The sequence below is a fragment of the Vicugna pacos genome, chromosome 4, assembly GCF_048564905.1.
Source record: "Vicugna pacos chromosome 4, VicPac4, whole genome shotgun sequence".
NCBI classification, from domain to species: domain Eukaryota; kingdom Metazoa; phylum Chordata; class Mammalia; order Artiodactyla; family Camelidae; genus Vicugna; species Vicugna pacos.
In genome coordinates, this window is record NC_132990.1 from 63,765,428 (window position 1) to 63,785,050 (window position 19,623).

Consider the following 19,623-nt stretch of genomic DNA (forward strand, 5'->3'; position numbering starts at 1 on the left):
GCAAAGATTAGGAGGAGGGAGGAGGGGAGGAAGAAGAGAAGGGACCTGATGGAGGGAGAAGCAAATCAGGAATTTGGCAGCTCTTTTCTGGACAGTGTTCATAAATGTTTCATTTTATCTTCTCATCACCACGAAAGGCGGGGCACTCACTTTCTTTCCCTAAATAGGAGGCTTGGGGCTTGGGTCTCTCAGAATACACACGCATCGAGGGCTCTGCTGAGCACGCGTAGTCAACTCCCTACTAAAAACCACAGCTGTCTTCGTAGTTACACAGAATTGGCCTTGAACTTCACTTTTGTCTTTTGCTAACCGTGAGAACTTGGTCAAGTCACTTGCCTCGCTAAGTCTCTGTTTGCAAGTGGGAGTTGTCACCCCAAGAGCACTGGTGTGAGAGTAAATGCGATCACGTCTCAGAAGTACTCAGTACGTTGTAAATGATCAGCAAGTGTCAGTGTCGTCCCTGTCACCCCTCCAGCTTCCAAGTCCTGGAGCCTCCCATGTGCTTCCAGCCCTGGTTGTCAGCACCTTTCAAGAATAACTGGAAAGAGGAGAGTTTGGTTGAGAGACCCAAGTTTCAAGTCCATCTCTAATTGTCTTGGGGAGGTTTTGGGCAGGCTGTGCATGGATAATATACGACCTGGCAGGGGAAAGCCGACTCCCCGTCTTTTACTTTTACTTGTAACATTCCCCATCAGGCCAGCTTCCCGATGGCCATCAGCACGTCTGTCAGAGCTGGCGCGGGCTACAGGGGACGTGCTCATCTCTCAGCTGCTTTGGCAAAACTTCACTGAATATAGGGGCCTGAGAAGAAAATCAAACCTCCAGATACCACGACGCTGTCACTTCCAGGCATGAGAGGGGCGAGGACAAGTACAAGGGAGCAGGCCTCAGAGAAGGAGCAGCAGCTGGAGGTCACACAGCACACGGATCTCAGAGCCCCGAGTGTGTTCCCATCGGAGCCTGCTCTGCCAATTGTTAGAAGGCAAGCGCCTTCATCTCTGGGCTCCAGTGCTCACCTGGCAAAGCCAGGAGGATGGATGGAAGGATTATGAAGTTCTCTTTTCTACGCAGTTAAGAGGTTCAGAATCAGGAGTCAGGAGCCTTGAGTTTTAATTCGCTATAGACGTGGGATCAGTCAACCCCGAAGTTGCATCTCCTCTGCTTTGTGGCGGCTCTCCCTCTCCCTAGGTTCCTCAGTTGTAAGTGGAATTACACTTGGGAGACCCTCTGGTTCTTCAAGTTGACTGAAGTCCAGGCAGCCTGTGCGTTAGCTGGGCTACCAGTGACTCTGCCCTCCCTCCGCTGACCCCGCCTGCTTGTGTCCTCCAGGCAACAACAGCCTCCTGACCTGTATGGAGGACGGGCTGTGGTCCTTCCCGGAGGCCCTGTGCGAGCTCATGTGCCTGGCTCCACCCCCGGTGCCCAACGCGGACCTCCAGACGGCCCGGTGCCGCGAGAACAAGCACAAGGTGGGCTCTTTCTGCAAGTACAAGTGCAAACCTGGATACCACGTGCCCGGCTCCTCCCGGAAGTCAAAGAAGTAAGTGGGGCTGCAAAGGCCAACTCCCAGGTTCTGGGGAGGAGGAGAGCCAGGTCTGGCTGTCTGGTTAGAAGGAAGCGCTCATTTCCTTACTGGAGGCAGTACCCTCCACTCATCCCATTCTCTTCACTGAGACTCTAGAAGGACATTATTAATAACTGCTTACTGGCTGTGTGACCTCAGGCAAGTGACTTCACTTCTCTGGGCCTCTATTTTTCAGCAATAAGACGGGGATGATGATAACAGTTACCACAGGAGAAAGTGCTGAGGATAGAATAGGATGTGTATGCAAAGTGCTAGCAGAGTGCCTGGCACGTCGTAGGTGGTGGGCATTGGTATCGTCATGCCAACCCATCAGCACACTCCGGAAGGAAGGGAGAGGAGACGGGCTAGCAGGGCTTGGATTTTACGTCAGTCCACGTGTAGCTGTGAGAGGGTGTGAGACTCCTGCTTGGCCCTGAGGAAGGAGTCCTGTGAACCCCTGCACATCCCCCCCACCACCCCGGGCAGGGACTCAGGAATGGGCAAGGGAAACCAGAGGCCAGCTGGCTCCAGAGAACCGTGGGGGTTTGGGTTGAGCATGGCTCCAGCCGCCTGGTCCTTGAGGTATCTCTTCTTTCATCTCTTCCTTGAAGACGAGCCTTCAAGACCCAGTGTACCCAAGATGGCAGCTGGCAGGAGGGAGCTTGCGTTGCCGTGACGTGTGACCCTCCCCCCGCCAAATTCCACGGGCTCTACCAGTGCACCGACGGCTTCCGGTTCAACAGCGAGTGTCGGATCAAGTGTGAAGACAGCGATGCCGCCCAGGTAAGACTCCTCGGTCCTGAGGACAATACGTAGGCCCCCCTCCTCTCTGCTGACCAAAGATCAGCCTGTATTTTAAGAATCTCCTCCTCCAGGAAGCTACAGGTGTCAGAATTGCATAGTGGCAATAGCAGAATGCAGAAGTCAAGAAACTGGGTTCTCAGGACCTCCCTTTGTAATCTCTCTGAACCTTGTTTTCCTGCCTGTGACACTGTATTTTATTGGTTCAGAGATCCTTACCTTTGAACAAATTTTAGCATTGGAACCCTTATGAAAGAAATCATATATGGAACCCCAGTGTATGAATTTGATCAAAGTTAGGGAGTAGCCAGAACTGTTTTGCCAGATTTCTACCACCGTCACCATCACTGAAATGTTTGAAATCATGACTTCACTATCTTGAGACATCCGTTGTTCCCTCAAGCAAAAGGAGAAAGGGAACCATCTTTAGACTAGATGTACAGTTTTGAGGATACTATGGAAGAAGGAAGAAGAGGAGAGGCAGACATTTGAATTGTATCTCAAGTCCAGCACTCCTGCCGGCCCTGCTGAAGGCGTTCTGTGAATGTATCTTCCGTAATCCTTCCACCTGCTCCTCCACCCCCACCCGCTAACATGGGAGGGAACCAAGAACAGGAAAGAGAAATGAGAGGCCCGCTGGCTCCAAAGAAGACTTAAGTCCACAGGGAGCCCCAGCCTTGACAGAGCCAACCATGTAGTGTTGACATCTCAAGCCCCATGGCTCACAGGTGTGTAAGGATCTTCACTCAGGTGAGGCCAGAGTTCAGCCAACTGGGCCCTAGTGCACGTTTCTCCCCCAGTCAGTCCTTAGTTGTTATTGGCATCTGCCAAATACCAGATGCTGCCAAAGCACCATCCTCAACTCTTCTGCTCCCACATCCAAAAAGTAACCAAGTCCCACCCATTCTCCCTCTAAGATATCTGATGCTGTTCCCATGCGTCCCAGTGCCACCACCCTAACTCAGGCCTCCAACATCGTTCTCCTGGGCCACCATGGCAGCTTCCTGACCAGCCGCCTGCTTTCACATTCTTGATCGTCTCCAGCATGTTGTCCACATTTCGGCCAGAGTGGTTTGTTTAGAGCACAGATGTGATCATGAGAGCTTCCCTGCTCAGAGCCCTTTGTGATCCAGTGACCCCCATCTGCCTTTAGGGTAAAGTCCCAACTTCACATTCAGAGCCTCTCCCCCCATCACCAGTAAGACTGATATCCCTTCACCTTGGCATTCTCTGTTAAAGAGCTCCTCTCACCTTTTCCAGCCACCTCACTCCTAACCATCCTTCACAGTTCAGCCCAGGCACCTCTTCCTCTGAGGGCTCTGTGCCCCTCCTGGGGGTACGCCCTTCACAGCATCGACCACACTGCAATGTCATTCATTTCACATTCCCCTACTAGGTTGTGAAATGCCTAACCACAACATTAATTGTCCCTGCATTTTCAGCACTTGGGACAGTGCCAAGCACCTAGTAGGTGCTCAGGAAGTGGCAGGGCATGAGAAAGAGCTGCAGGGAACATGCAGGCCAGTCTCCTTATTTTCCAGATGAGAAAGTAACTCAACCACCCAAAGTGACACAGCTGGTGTCAGCTGCGTCAGAATCAGAACCCGGGTTCCCCCAGCTGTGGACAGACCGAATCCAGTAGGCACTACCTGAAAATCCTCAGAAGTGCACACCCAGGGATGTCTGTGTACCCGGCTCCTCCCGTCCTCAGCTGCAGTGAAGCAGAAGCCAGGGCGGGACATGCTCAGGCCAGAGATTGCCACGGCCTCGCGCAGCCCATCAACTTCCCTCTCACTCCTTTGCAGAAAACTGTTGCTAGCAGTTACCCAAACTGCTGAGCCAAATAATATCCTGGCCGTAGTCGTATTATCAAACCGAAACCCAGTCTGCCTGGGGCCTGCCAAGTACCTTTCATGGCCAGTTTGTATTTAAAGGGGAGGAAAATGTAAATTTATCAGACGACTCAAGCAGTTCTGTTTGGCAACGGGCGGAGTGGCCAGACGCAAAGGAGCAGGGTATTGCTTGCCGGCCGAAAGAATGAGGGAACGCGTGCCAAATGGGCTCCTCATACAACTGGCGTTTCTAGTTTGTACTGCAAATGAATTTCCTCTACCCTCAGACCAGGGGCCTGAGAGCCAAATCTAGTATTCACCTCAGATCCCCTCTTGCTGCCTGTAAACACAGCCGAAACTTACGGCTCAGAGGATCTTGAATTGAACAGCTTGTATGGAGCAGGAAGTCTTTGCTTTCCAAACAAGTCCCAGATCCTGGCAGGAGAGGACGGGGTCTGTTGTGGGGGAGGTTTGCATACTCCTTCCCGCTGCCACTAAAAGCGGATTAACCAATCTAACCTCGACTTCATTCATTCCCTGGGAGCCAGTATGATGCTGGATCTGGACTCCGAGTTTGAATCCTGGCTCTACCACTTACTAGCTGTAGGACTTGGGAAAGTGATTTAACTCTTTCAGCTTCAGTTTCCCCATGCATAAAATGGGGGAGAGGGGAGAATACCACCCACCTCATGGTTTGTGAGGATTAAAGTAGGGCATGTCTATGCGTTACCCCTGGAATTGTGCAGTGCTCAACCTGTGCCACCATACTTGGCAGCCCTGGGGAACACACAAATGAACTAGTCTGCCTTTAATGTCACTTCTAGTGGAGAGAATCCATGATGCTCTGTGTGGGCTCCTACAGAACCTGGAAATAAATGCAGTGCTTGAAAGTTAGCCCTCTTTTGGCAACTAGCCCCAGAAAGTCATCCATCATGCATGAGGCCAGGGAATAGGTTGACCAATAGGAACCATAGGGAGACCTGATCTCTTGCTCAAATAAGCCTGTAGGATATATAGATTCTCTAGACTAGCACTGCCCAGTAGAACTTTCTGTTATGATGAAAATGTTCTGTATCTGTGCTGTGCAATCTGGTGACCACTAGCCACGTGTGGCTGTCTAGCACTGGAAACGTGGCTGAGTGACTGAGTATTCTGTTTTATTTCATTTTAAATACTTCAAATTTAAATGTAAACCACTGCACTTGTACAGTGGCTACCATATTTGACAGCTCAGCTCGAGAATTTACAGTGCTAGACAGAGAATCTTCATAAGACAGAGAATCTTCATAATAAGAGCTTTTTTATTTTTAAGTGTTTCCTGAATGCCAAACTGGATCTGCAGATTTTCTCTCATTTTGACAACTCACAATAAATCTCTGAAAAAGAAACAATATGCCCATTTTACAGATGAGGAAAGAAGGTTTGGGAGGTCAAGCTCTTGCCCATGGTTATGAGTTAGTAGGTGGTGCTAACTGGCTTCCCAGCCCTGTTTATCCCACTGCCTCCTAACATTTCCATGGCAGGTGAATGGCAAAGGCAGGAATTCCATCTCCAGGCAACTGGGGAGAAGTGCTCATTGTCTCAGCATTTAATCCAGCTCAGATGCCCCTGAACTGTCGGAGGTGTTAACTCAGGCCTCGTTCTGTGTGAAAAGCACTGTGAAGGCTTTGTAGGTGATTAGGGGAGCAAGCTGTCTTGGGATGGAGACAGGATCTGTGGGCGATGCATGCTTAAGGGCTGCAGCAGGAGAGGAGGAAGCTAAATGTGCTTTGTGCACCAACTCATGCACTCCTTGGAGGGTTTCAGCAACTCAGCAGGAGGTGGAGGGAAAGGGTGGGAGTGGAGCCAGAGATGCACCCAGTTCTTTGCACGGGTCACAGAGGGTGGCTGTAAGAGCCTTTCTGCCACTGGGGGTGTGCTGCTGCCCCCGCCTTTCTGGCTTCTAATCTGGACGTAGCACAGCCCGCACAGGTACAGTGCCTCCCCAGGCAGGGGCCGCTTCTAGTTTCAGTGTCGTCACGTGCTTGCCCACGAACGCAGGGCTTCCTAGAGGAAGCCAGAAACATCCCAGGTCTGTGTGATGTTAGAGGTAGGCACAACCTCAGAGATCTCCCTCTGCAACCCACTTATTTTACAGATGTGACCACTGGAGCCCAGAGAGGGAGAGGGACCTACCCCAAGTCATACAGCAAGTTACCAGCAGAGTCAGATCTTAGACAGTCTCAGCTCTCCTAACCTAGTCATTACACAAACCACGTTTTCTGCCCATCTTTACTCCTGGAGCCACATGTCACCCCTATATCTTACTGGGAGGAAGCAAAATGCATGTGAAGCCATTGACTGGACACCAAGGCAAATCATGAACAGCAGCTGCGATTTATTGAGCATTTACTACACGCCAGCCTCTGGGCCAAGTGCTTTACACAGACTCCTTTACACAGCATCTGGCATTACTGTCCCATTCTGCAGATGAGGAAGGCGTGGTTCAGTGAGGCAGAGTGGCTCGCCCCACCTTGTACAACTAGGAAGTCCAGGTAGAACTGAGAGTCCAATTACTAGGTCAGCTGCCTAATTATACCCTGCACTGCACTTCCTGGCTCTGCCTTGCTCTGATGCTGCCACATTTCTCTCTGCCAACGTGTTTACTTTCATTTCTGCTAAGTAGAAGAAGTCTAGGTCTCCCTCCCCCTCCTCCCCTCTACAGAGGCTCACGGTAGGAGGCTGGCATTGGCGACCTCCATGGCTTGGGCCCGCTGACTCCCTGTTCTGGCTGCTGCCATTTCTAATATGTGGGCAGTGGTTGGGCTAATTCTGGAGTTCCCTTGGAGACAGTATGACAGCGCAGTTAAGGGCTTAGCTAACGCTTGGAGAGCTCCATGTGTGTGTTAAGCTCTAAACACTTCATGTAACCCAACTCAGTTGATCCTCATGATGACTTTTGCCCAGACAGTGGACTCCGGGCTCATTTAACAATTGGGGAAATTGAGGCACAGAGAAGTTGAGGTACGTCCCCAAGTCCACACAGCTGGAAGGTGGCAGAGATGGGATTCAAACCTGGACACTTTGGCTTGAGTCCATACACTTAACCATCACACCAACATCATTTAAAAATTCACTTTTTCACATCCTAGCTAAGCCTCAGTTTCCAAATCTGTAAAAGGAATATAATTTCTACAGAAACTACATTGTTAAAAGCATTTTTAAATGTGTCGAAAACACTTGGCACATAATAGGTATTTGATAATGTGATTATCGCATGCCTTTGGCTCTTTGGGGACCTGCATAACTAAAGAGAGTTGGCGAGGGCACAGTATGCTTTTTTACAGACGGATGCACAGGCAGAGAGACACAAGATGCTGAGGGATGTTCAGTTTCACCCTAGCGTGCAGAATTGCGCATTCAGAGCCCAGTGCCCACAGTGGGTCCCCTGCCTGTGGTCTCTGGTCTTCCCAGATTGGGAAGACCTCAGTGTCAGGTCTTCTAGACCCAACTTCATGGATCTACCCTGAGGATCGGTACCACGTGGCCGGCAGCCCTGAGTGCACCAAGATCTGTTCCCAAAGGAGGATTCAGAATCCAGAGAGGCTCCAGAAAGTCTGCCGTGCAGGGGACCTAGCAAGGGCAAAGGCGTCGGGATGGGGAACAGGAGAAGTGTGCAGGAGAGACAGGTGACCACAGACTAGAAGGGAGGATGTGTGCATAGCAAGAGGTGGGGCTGGACCCGTCGCCGGGGTTCCACTGTTGAAGCCCTGGACTCCGGCCCTCGAGTCCGCCTGGTTTGGCAGAAGGGCTCCATCTTTTGAAATACTGATTTAGTTGCAGCAGAAAGTGCCGAATGAACTGGGCAGGAGGCAGAGAGACTAAAGGCAGTGAGACCCCTGTCTTTATGTTCCCGCCTTCTGTTGTGGAGCCTCCCCAGTTTGGATTCCCTGAGCAGATTCCAGCCAGTCCTAACAGTCTCTCTTGCAAACCGAGCTCCCCAGCCAGCTCTGGCCCACGCGGTGCTGAGGTCTGCAGCCCTTGAGGGGCTGGAGGCCAGACGCATCATAGGCCCAGGCCAAGGCTGCAGGAAACTGGGGTCAATGTCCTACTCCCCTGAGGGCCCGACGGAATCATGGGGCCTGGGGCTCTGGGAGGGAGAGTCGGGGTTCTCTGAAGCCATATGAAGCCGAGCTCACGCAGAACCACTGTGGGTGGACTCAGCAAGTCGTCTCACAGCTGCGTGCTCGGGTTGGGCCACCCTTCTCTGTGGCCACAGACGTTTCCACCGTTTCGGACCGTCCTCATGCTGGCCCACGTGAGGCCCTGAGAGGGGCCCCCTTTCTCTTCTAATTCCTGTCTCCTTGCAGCTGTGTTCTCAGACAGGGGCGCTCAGCCGGCACCAGCCCTTTCCAAGAGTTTATCATCTCATACGTGCACACTTATTCATTTATTCTCTTATTCATTCATTTCTTCAGTGGCTAATTTATTTCCTCGTCCATGCACTCATTTCTCTTCTTGTGTTTTAAACAAATTCATCCTATACCTGCCCACCCATTCACCTCATTTTCTGCTAAACAGGGCTTGAATGAACAGAAACAGCTATTGAGTGATGAGTGAGCGGACCGAGTGGCCAGGACCTGCTAGGTGCTATGGAAGGCCCTGGGGCCGCAGGGATGGCCAGGGTGCCATCCTGGGCCTTAAGGAGCTCATCACCTAGGAGGGAGCAGAGGATAAACACAGGGGAGATAGGTGTCAGAGACCTTAGGGCGTACACTCTGCAGCACTGGGGTGGCGTTAGGACAGGATGGCTTGTGCCAGTGTTTGGGTAAGGAGGCAGTGGGAGGAGATGGAGTGGACAGACGGGGCAGCATGTGCAGAAGCAGGGCCATGTGAAACCTCATACGGTGCCTTCGAGAATGCAGGCAGTTGACGAAGTTCAAGGTTGGCGGTGGTGCTGGGGGAGCAAGGAGGTGGAGAATTAGGCGGAGTTAAGGCTGCGTGGGCTCTGAAGGCCAGACGCAGGGGTGTGAATGGAAGCTGAAGGCACGGGAGCCATTCCACAGATGCTTTCATCAGTGGGGCGCGGTCAGCTCCTCTGCTCTCATGTGGAGTTTGCCTCCTATTGTAAACTTGAAAGAGGGAAACAATAGATAGCTTATTCTCAGGTAGACTGAGCTCCCTGTGCAGAAAATACCCATGGTTCTCCACTTCCAAGGGGTAGAATTCCAAACGCCGTAAGCGGACATTTAAGGCCCCACACTTTACCTGCCTAATTGGCTCATCCTGCCTGACCTCTCCTTCTCAAACTTGTGTATACCCTTGACCTTCCACAATGTCCTGCCCTCCCTGTTCTGCCTGATTCTACACATCCTTGAAAACGTTTCCATGTATAACCTTCCCTGAGAGGCCTTCCCTGCTTACCCCTCACATCCACTCCTCTCTGTGCTCAAAGCCCAGTCACACTGGCATGACCGTCTCTCCTCCGGACTCCCTGGGGCAGAGGCCAGCTCGCTTCACTTCTGGACCCCACAGAGCGGAGCCCAGCGTAGAGACTAAGAAGCGATCCTTGGTTCTGAAATTTCGACAGAGCTGGCCCTCCCATTAGAATCTCAGATATGGAAAGCGGCTTGGAGAAAGGACCACGATGCAAGTTGCACTTGCCTAAGACTCTGCAGAAGATTGAGAACTGGGGTATTGCTTATTTTAGAGAATCAGGAGCCGGGGAGAGGCACAGATAGACGTATCCCACACCACCTCCTCGGTGCCATGACTGCTGGAATGGAAAGGAATGGAATGAAATGGAACAGAAGGAAGGAAGGGAAAGCCCAGAAGTGGAAGCTTCTCGGCGGGGCCAAGGTGGCCTCGTCCAGCCAGGCAGAGCCCAGGGCCTGGGACACGGTCTCCTGGGCTGAGAGGAAACGAGCTCTGGTGTGTGCCCACCTCCTCACGGACAGCTCCAGGACCCACCCTCACTCCCTGCGCGCGTCCATGGGGTGCATGCGGCCCCCACCTTCTCAGTGAAAACGCCGGCAGACAAAACAGAGTCCTCTGACCAAAACCCCTGAAAGAACACTGCGAGCATTTAGGAAGCCTGGGAGTTAAACTCTCTGGGAAGCTTGGAGCAAGTTTCCCCCCACCCCGAGCCTTGTTTCCTCTCTGCAGTGCCTGTGTGCGGTGGCTGGGTGTGCGCCTAGGTTCAGGGCTCGTTCTGGAACACTTTCAGAGCTCGGGGGTGGGGGCATGCTGAGGGGCTTGCTCTGTGGAGGGCGGGAGTCTCTTCTGCTCCTGACTGTGCGCCTGTGCTGTTCAGGGTCCCGGGAGCAACGTCATCCACTGTCGGAAGGACGGCACCTGGAACGGGTCCTTCCACATCTGCCAGGAGATGCAAGGCCAGTGCTCGGCCCCGGGCCAGCTCAACAGCAACCTCAAGCTGCAGTGCCCCGAAGGCTACGCCATAGGTACGCCGGGCGCCGGGCGCGAGCCGCGGGAGGGCACGTCCTTCCAGGGGTGTGGGGGCTCGCGCCTTGCTGGGAACTGGGCTCCCCTCCCGTGTGAGGCCCTGCGAGAGGCACTGGGGATGTGAAGATGAAGGAGACCAGGCCCTGTCCTCCCAGAGCGAGCTTGGAGGGCACAGATGTTGGCGAGGCAGTGGGGGGCGAGCGCGCAGTTACACTGGACTACGGGCAGGCTGACCGGTGCCTCAGGGCACATGGATGGCTCCCAGAGCAAGGGGTGCTTGCACAGGGATCTGCTGGAGCTCGCTGGGCAGAGGTGGCATTCCAGACGGAAGGGATCCTGCGGCAAAGGGAGATATGAAAGCACACATCCTATTTAGGGAAGCGATAGTGGTCCAGGGCAGCTGCCTTTGTTATTAACCTTAAAATGTGCAGAATGCTGATCGCTTGTCATGCTGACTGCGGGTCAGGGCTGCTTCAAGCGCTTCCAGCGCATTGGCGCTTACCCTCTCAGCGCCCTCTCCCAGAGGGGGACAGTGAGGCGCAAAGGGAAAGCAGAACGCGCCCAAACCCCGAGACCGCTCCTTCTCCAAAGCCCGCGCTCTTTCTGTGGCATTTTAGTTGCCTCCAAAAGAAGGATATGCAGCGTTTTCAAAATACTGTTTGCGGGGCCAGAGGCCGGCTCTTGCAGTGAAGGGAGGCAACCTGGCGTTTGATGCCAGGGGTTTGCCTGGTTCACACCAGGCGTCGGGGCAGATGATTAATCATAGGCTCCCCACTTCCTGGGGATCTGGGCGTGACGGAGGCTGACCTCAGTGGAGGGCCGGGATACCGACCTCTTGGGCTGATTCCCTAATTGACCATGATGAAAAGCCCAGGGAATTGGGTGTCCTTTCTCATGGCCAGTGTGATTTATGGGACAATCACCAGGGATGTCTGGAGCAGAAGGTTATCTGTGCACACACTCACTCCCAGTCACACAGAGCAGTGTGTTCCTCACCCAGTAAAAGGCGTTATCATTTCATGTCCAGAAGGGAGGCCAGTGACTGGAGAGCAAAGTGGGGAGGGACCTGACCGCTTCCTGTTAAAGACAGAAACACGTAGCGTCAGAGCACGGAGGTTCTTCGCCTGAACTCCAAGTAGGGATCAGCAGCCTGCGTTAGTCCAGGATGGGGTTAGGGAACCCCCTAGGTTGCTCTCCCTGGTGGTTAGGAAGGCACTTCGGGGGCTTACAGAGCCACCAGTCCGAAGGACCCTGACCAGGAGGGTTGCAGAGGTGGGATCTTGTGGGGCCTGTCAAGGTAGGCATCCTAGGAAGTTGGGACAACAGGCGTAACGATGGTGAGTCACATCAGCTGCTCCATCCTAAGGCCAAGGCTGTCTCCTCTCCGTCATTCCTGATGAGTGTGCGTGGCTCTGGACACTTCTGTGATGGGGTCCCTGCCCCCAGCTCAACCAGAGCATGCACGTGAATACTCAGTCATGCTCGTGACTGGCATTGAGCAACAATGGGGGGGAAATTCTAATTAAAACCAGATTTCCCTCCTGTCTGCATCCACTGACATGTTCAAGTGCGTGTATTCACGTATGTGTATATGAACACAGGCACGAAAGCTTAATAACCAGACGCAGACACACACACCCTGCCGTGAGCTCATGCACAGCACATACGCATCAGCCAGACCGGCGCAAATACATCACCCACACAAGCACACACATGTATACCTACACATGGCTTGCACACACATACACAAATACATCGTGTGGCCACTATGTACACATGTTGTGTGTGCATGTCGCAGGCGCGTGCAAGTGAGCCAGAATGCTTGGCTCTCTGCTGGCCCACAGAATGGTCAAGAGGCAGCGGGAGGGGTAACAGTAGCATTCCTTTCCAGCTGAGCTTTGTCATGGCCAAAGCAGAGAGGGAAAGCAATCCATCCGACACTGGAACCTGAGTGCTTCTGTCCTCTGTACCCCAAGTTCCCACTGCCAGGCAGACGCCGGTTTTATGAATGAGGTGGTCTGGGTGGGCGGTGGGCTGGTGGGGGCACATGGGGAGAGCTGGGAGAGCAGAAGCAGCCTGGGGCACTGGGGGAGAGGCAGGAGGTGGTGGGGGAGAGGCTTCCCTTCCTGACTCCCCAGCTCTGTCCCCCTCCTCACCTCCAGACGCCCCTCCCCGTCTGTCCACTCCCGGGCTGGGACCCTCCCTAGGGAGAGCCCACCTCATCAGAGAGGGACTCAGCCAAAGGCTTCATAAGCAGGGGTGAGGTGTGTGTCCGGCTTGGGGGCTGGCGACCACATTCTAGAGTTGCCCCAGAAGCTCCCTCCGGCCCTTCCCCAAGCAGCCCAGCAGCGGTGGCAGTGAGGAGCCCTCAGAAAGTTGCTGCTGCCACCAAGGCAGCTGCCACCTTCCCTGCTCCTCCCGGGAAGGAGAGGCGGGGGCCTGGTGAGATCACCACTCTGTAATGATGCCAATTAGGGCTCATATATCACAACACAGCAGCCCGCCGGAGCCGAGGGGCCCAGAGAGCTGCAGCCTGGGGGAGGGGTGCACAGCGGAGGAGCCCGGGGCTGCGTGTCTGCATCCCTGGGCAGCGCGGGCCTCCTGTGCTGACCAGGTTTTTTTCTTTTTTCCCCCCTTTGGGATAAGATAGCCTTTGCCATTTCTCAGATCTTCTTTATTCAAGAGAATTTTATCACTGCGGACTTGCTGTGTCCTTGGTCCCTAAACGCTTCAGAGCTGAGCTTGTGACAGACACGCACCACTGAGTCCCCGACAGCTTAGTGACCCCCCTTCATTCTCATCACACATTTGTTTGGCTTTTTGCCTGTCCCCCATTTATGTTCTCTCTTCTGACCCTTCACCCCTCTCCATTCCTCCCTCCTCTGTGTGTCCCAGTACCCACCCTGGGGCTGGGCAGTCAGAGGCATGGGCTCTCCTCCATGGCCCCTGCTCACAGCTCTGTGACCCCAGCTCCACACACCGCAGTCTCACCTCTGAGATGGGTGTGGTGACACTGGTCTCACCCTGGGCTGGCGGTGAGTGACAGATGAAAACCTGACAAGACCAGGACCCCTCCACCATACCCCCCTGTTCTGGGCTCAGTGTCCCCACGTTTAAAGTAAAGAGGTTCTAAAGATTTCCTGGACCTGCCACCCCACCCTTGCCTCCTCTTCAGACTTTGTGAGTCTTAAGATGGCAACAGGAAGGGCCCTGGATGGATGAACTCTATATACATCTGTAAGGATCTATGTATATACATGTACATACATGCGCACATATGCACATGCATATAAACCCACCTTGTGTATGCACACACACTCATCTGGAAGGGAGCCTTTAGAATGGCGAACAGCATAGGGTACTTTTTAAGAGGGTTGGCGCTTGTGAGCCATTTAGTGTTCAAGAGTGGTCCTGGCACGAAGGCAGGGGAGTGACCTCCCTGGTGGCCTGGTCAGATTCTGACACATCAGTTTTTTTGCTTACATGAATCAGCACCTTTTTAGAGTCCTTGGGACATCTCATGGGATAAGCTTGATTTTTAGGAGATTTCAGAATCCTTGAGGTCAGGACAGAGAACGGATGAGTCAAATTACAGTCAGTGTGCCAACCAGCTCACAGCGCAGAAGTCAGCCGTCTTCAAGAAGTCCCTGGACTGAGGGCTTCTGTGTCCTGACCGTGCCGTGTTGGTCAACGTGCTCTCGTTGACTCACTGCCTGATTGATGTCTTCATGCCTTTATCCGTTCACTCATCCGTGTTGTGCCATTCATTCATTCACTCATTCGTGCATTCATTTCCTCAGCCATCCGTGCACTCATTCACTTATTGTTCCTCACAGTCATTTCACAAACACTTACTGGGTGCCCCCATCTGCCAAGCACAGTGCCAGGCTCTGGGCCTAGAACGGGGAAGGCAGACAGTGCTGGCCTCACAGAGTTACAGGCGAGCAGGGAAGAGAGCTATGGATATGACAGTCGGCAGGCCGGTGGGAAGTGGTGATGTGACCACTGCCGTGACGGTGACTGTGAGAGGGCTTGGCCTGTCAGGGATGTAGGTCTGCTCTGAGCAAGGGGCACCTGAATTAAGGTCTGAGGGATCCTTAGTCATGTGCTAGTTGAGGAGGAATGGGAAGGGTCTTGAAGGCACAGGGCAGGGTATGAACGCAGGCCCCGTGCGAGGAGACATTGTGGGGCTGAGAGGCTGACATTGCATTCATGTGCTCTTCAGTCGCTTGGCTGATGCTTGCTTGCTGAGCAATCCCTGTGTGTCAGGCACCTCCCAGGGCAGCACCATGGAAGGCGGGAGGTAAGACCGACACTGGAGTGAGGCTCACCCATTTCGGTGCTGCTCTCACTCAGCTGCAGGAATCAGGGCAGGCTTCCTGGAGGATTTGAACTGGGCTTTGAAGAACTGGTAGGATGTGACCCTGAGAAGGCACATCAGGGGCTGATTCAGGAAGGGGATGAACAGGGGCAGAAGTACGGAGGGGAGGAAGTGTGGACTCAGACGGCAAGCCAAGCGCAGCCCGGGTGGTGGGAGTGTGTGAAGGTGCGTAGTGGGAGCTGAGACAGACCAGGCCATGGGAGGCCGTGAAAGCTGGGCAGAGGGGATGGACTTTGTCCTGGATGTGCGGAACCTTGGAAAGGTGCTCCAGCAGAGGAGGAGCATGATGAAACTGGGCTCAGGGTGGATAAGTGTGGCAGCAGGAACAGTCAGGGGGACCAGAGGTGGCCCTGCCAGGGGGTCCATTCCTTCCCACGGCCCTCGAGAGTGGGACGGCCCAGGCCAGTGGGGACGGGGGAGCAGCCCTGCATCAGGAGACTGGGGGCTGAGCCGCCGCCTCACGTCTGCTTCCCGTCAGGGTCGGAATGTGCCACCTCGTGCCTGGACCACAACAGCGAGTCCATCATCCTGCCAGTGAACATGACCGTACGTGACATCCCCCACTGGCTGAACCCCACACGAGTGGAGGTGAGTGACCAGGGCCCCCACCCGGGACTGAGGGAGGGAAATGACCTTGTTGACCACTTACCGCGCCCTGGTCCCGCATGAGTCCCTCTGTAAACATGAAAGCGGCTGGTGGTCACACCTGCTCTGTGGGCTGGGGACTTGTTCACAGTGGTTTCTCCAGCCTTTAAGTATTTGATACTTTCCCTCTGGCAGGCCCTGTGTTGAGGACCTTTTATGTACTATCCCACTGAATCCTCATGACAGCCTAGGAGTAAGAACACTAGTGCACCCAGTTTACAGATGAGGAAACTGAGGTTCCAAGAACAGAAAGAGCAGAGTTGGGATGCAAACCTGTGTCTGACTGGACGAGGCTCCTGGCTTCTCTGGTGTAAGCTCTGGTTGGCAGGGGCCTTCCACATTCTGCAGCCTAGGTTTCTGGGGTCTCCTCCGTGCTTCGCTTGTTCGGTAGAAGGTGATTAGTATGTGACTTGGGGAACTAGTTAACAATTGTGTATGAAGGACCTCCTCCGTTCGTGCGCCGAGCACTCAGCACACATTTAAAGCTCAGGATGTTACGTGGGGCAGGGACATTGTCTGCATTCTCTGCTTCTCAACACTGAGATCGCAGGTGTGAGCAATGGCCCAGAGTGAGGGCTCGAACCCAAGCCTGAGTCCACGGGCTGTGCTCTTCCCATGGTGCCGGTGTCATCGCCTGCTTCACGTTGGGGTTGGTCCCTCCCGCATTCCTTTGTGGTCCCCAATTCACTGGGGCTCCCAGAGCTGGTGCGGGACCCACTCTCGTCCTCCAGGGCAGCGCCATCCCAGGCCTTGTGTGCCGGCTCCGGGCAAGGGCCGCTCACGCTGGAGGAAGTGAGGGAAGGAGAGAGGGAGGCAGGGGCACGGGGTGGGTTCAGCTGTGTCTCTTCACCAGCCTCAGTGCCGTCTGCCCGCCTGCTGCAGATCCTGCCCTGGATAACCGGGCAGAACCCGACACCGGGTGTACTGTTTCCCCCACGAGCTGAGGGCACGGCTGTGAGGGCTGACTCAGCGCCCCGGGCCCAGCCACCTGGCACTGGACCGGCCGGCCCGCTCGGCTCCCCTGTGCACCCCAGGGCTCTCCCGCCTCCACTGCTGCTCTCTGCCCGTCTCCAGCTGTATTTCCCTTTTCCTGCCTCTGTTTTCACTCCATGACTCTCTTCCTTCTCTCAATACCTCTGTCACCTTGCCCTGACCCCCTCCTGCCCACACTCTTTCTCTCCATCTCTGTCTCCCTAATCTCCATCCTGTTTTCCACACTCAGCATGCCTTTGCCCACTCCTCACCCAGAGCCCCCATGCAGACTCTCACCGAACGCCTGTGTGCACGGACGTGCTGCACACACCCAGGCTCACGCACAGAGCCTGTAATCAGAGTCTCAAGACAGCTGGAGACCATCAGATACATGCCCGTCACTGTACAGATGGGGAAACTGCGTATCAGAGAGGGAGGGGACTAGGCCAGGGTCACACAGGCCGCAGAGCCAGGATCACGAGTGGCCACTCTTTGCATGCCGTATCGCCCTCCCTGCTCCCTGCCCTGACTCCCACACCACACAGGAGACCCGTGCTCCCACCCAGAGCAGACTCACCCCAGTACTGGCGGTCTTCTTTGCCTGGGGCCCAGACCAGGCTCCCTCACCCGTCTCCCACTCAGGTCCCTCCTCCGACCCCCAGGTGAATTCCCACCCTTCCCTCCGTGAGCCCCGGGCACTAAAGAGTTCAGTTATAATTCACTGTGAAATAAATCCAGGGATTTGAAAGCCTGCAGAGTCCCCCCTCTTCAGTCGCCCACCCGCTGCTTGCCTGCCCCAGCCCCCACCCAGTTCCCTGGTCTGCCGGCCTTTATTGATGCCGGCCTACCGAGAGGGCCATAACGAGGTTCAGACCTCCACTGGTCTCCGGAGGCCTCATTATCCAGGAGGAAAAAATGTGGTAGAAAAAGGGAGGAGGGCGAAGGGCAGAGATTGATGATTTCCAGGAATCAGGCAGAAAAGCTGGCCTCTGCTGCACCCTTGCCCTTCGTGTGGTGAGAGCTACAGAGACAGAGCTGCTGGTGTGGCCACGGCCGGGCCGGGGCGGGCCCGGGGTGGCTCCTCCGCTGTCTGAGGGGTGGCCTCTGAGCACCCGTGCAAGGTAGATGGTCAGGGGCAAGGCTCTGCCCCAAACTGTCGCGTTTGTCCCCAGAGGAAGAGAGAGAGAGAGGTGAGAACTTACGCGTCATAGATGCCTGCTGTGAATCAAGCGTGGGATCAGGCACTTTCCAGCCTTTATTTGCACCCCCGCCCCCACCGTGTGCCCACGTGTGCACGTGCGTGCACGCACACACACACACACACGCCTATGAGGTGGGGATCAGTCTCTGTTTTTCCTGTGGAGGAAACAGAATCTCAGAGATGGAAGCCACTTCCTAAGAGGAGTGAAAGATGGACCCAGGCCAGTCTGGTGCTGCCATTTACTCCAGCCACCCCTGCAGCTTCTGTTGGATGTATGATAATAATTCATAAAGGCAGAATGTTTATAATTGCGCACCAGCTGGTAGATAGTTAGCACCTGGCCCTCCACCAAAAGGTACCCTCTCTGGTTTGTAGCCCTTGCCAGTCCCCGTGGTGGAAATACTCTCACCGTGGCAGATCTCAGGTTTTCCAGGTGGCTGTCCCTAGACACAAGTCCGAGGAGACGGGCTCGGCTGGCTCTCAGGAGCCCTCGCAAACTGGCTGCGGCCAGCGCTGGCCACCGCTGGCACTTACCGTGTGCCGGGCTCAGCGTTAAGCTCTTGGCCTGTATTGACTGGCACGTAGACGAGAGAGGTGATTACTCAGGAGCAGAAGACCCACACCGACGTCACGTGCGTGACCAGTGGCCTTTGTGAGGACAGGCCCGTGCTCCTGTCATTTACCGTAGCACGCCCGCCCCTCAGGCCCAGTGTGGCTGCTCCCGAAATGTTAATGGTTGCTGAGTCAGGGGACCGAGGTTCGAGTCCAAGCCCAGGCACCCGCGTGCTGTTTGCGCCAGAGTTTCCCCACCTGTGCAGTGAGAGACCGAGATGGAGGGTCCCAAACTCAGACGCCAGGGGAAGCAGGCGGGCGGGACACGTGGGAGAAGCGAGTCAAGCATTTACTTTGCACATTAAACACCTTGACGTGTTAGTGGTAATATTAGTAGTGGTGGTCGTTACTATAAATACATCAGACAGACAGACTGCAAGGAAATACAACAAACGCCCACACGCATCCTACTCAGTCTAAGAAAGAAGCCATTACAGACGCAGTTGAAGTTCTTACTTTCTTATTGAGATAAAGCGCACGTGCTAACCTTAAGCACAGGGCTTGATGAATTTCAGTGTTTTGTTTTCCACTCATGAAGCCCAGATCGGGGTGGGGCGGTTTCCAGCTCCCCAGACGGTTCCCCACTCCCCTCATGCCGGGCGGTGCCCCCACCACCAAGGTAACCTGTACTGGTTCTGCTTGTGTTGAAACTTCATGGAGCTAGAATCAGAGAGTATGTATCTGATGAAATTCTTTTGTAGGCATGTCTTTTTGCCTTCATAGAGAAAAACACTCTGTCCCTTTATTTAAGTTCTCTCCCTTTTAAATCTCCCCACCTCCCCTCCCCACATAGACACATGCACTTGTGAAAGTGACAGAGATACAGAGAGACCTTCCTCTAATCTAACAGACAAGACAATGCAGACCCTCAGTGATGGATGGAAATGCCCCGCGGGCTCCATGCTGGACAGACTGCAGGGAATGGTGGAGACTATGGTCGACTGTGGAGATCACACGCTGGCTTCCAAAGGGGAAAGCTCTAGCTGAGTGTGGAAGTGTGGGCTCAGTGTGGCCAGATTTGTCTGTTTTTTTTTCCTCTTGAGTACAGGAATGCTTGAGTTTTAAAAATACGAAAATCTCTCTTTTTTTATATATATTGGCAACTAATTTTGAATTTTGTTGAGCACCATGTGTGCCAAACCAAACATTTCTGTGGGTTGTGTAGCCTGGAAGC

General features: G+C 54.1%; 1 protein-coding gene across 8 annotated transcripts in view; it reads left to right on the plus strand.

The window, feature by feature from the left end:
* The window catches only part of PAPPA (pappalysin 1), a 481,990-nt gene that overhangs the window by 437,712 nt on the left and 24,655 nt on the right, over positions 1-19,623 (plus strand). For all 8 annotated transcript variants that reach the window (XM_072960003.1, XM_072960000.1, XM_072960005.1 and 5 more), the window contains 4 exons: positions 1,330-1,540; positions 2,176-2,347; positions 10,490-10,637; positions 15,498-15,607. In XM_072960003.1, the coding sequence (XP_072816104.1) occupies positions 1,330-1,540; positions 2,176-2,347; positions 10,490-10,637; positions 15,498-15,607 (641 nt within the window). The remainder of the gene's footprint in view (positions 1-1,329; positions 1,541-2,175; positions 2,348-10,489; positions 10,638-15,497; positions 15,608-19,623) is intronic.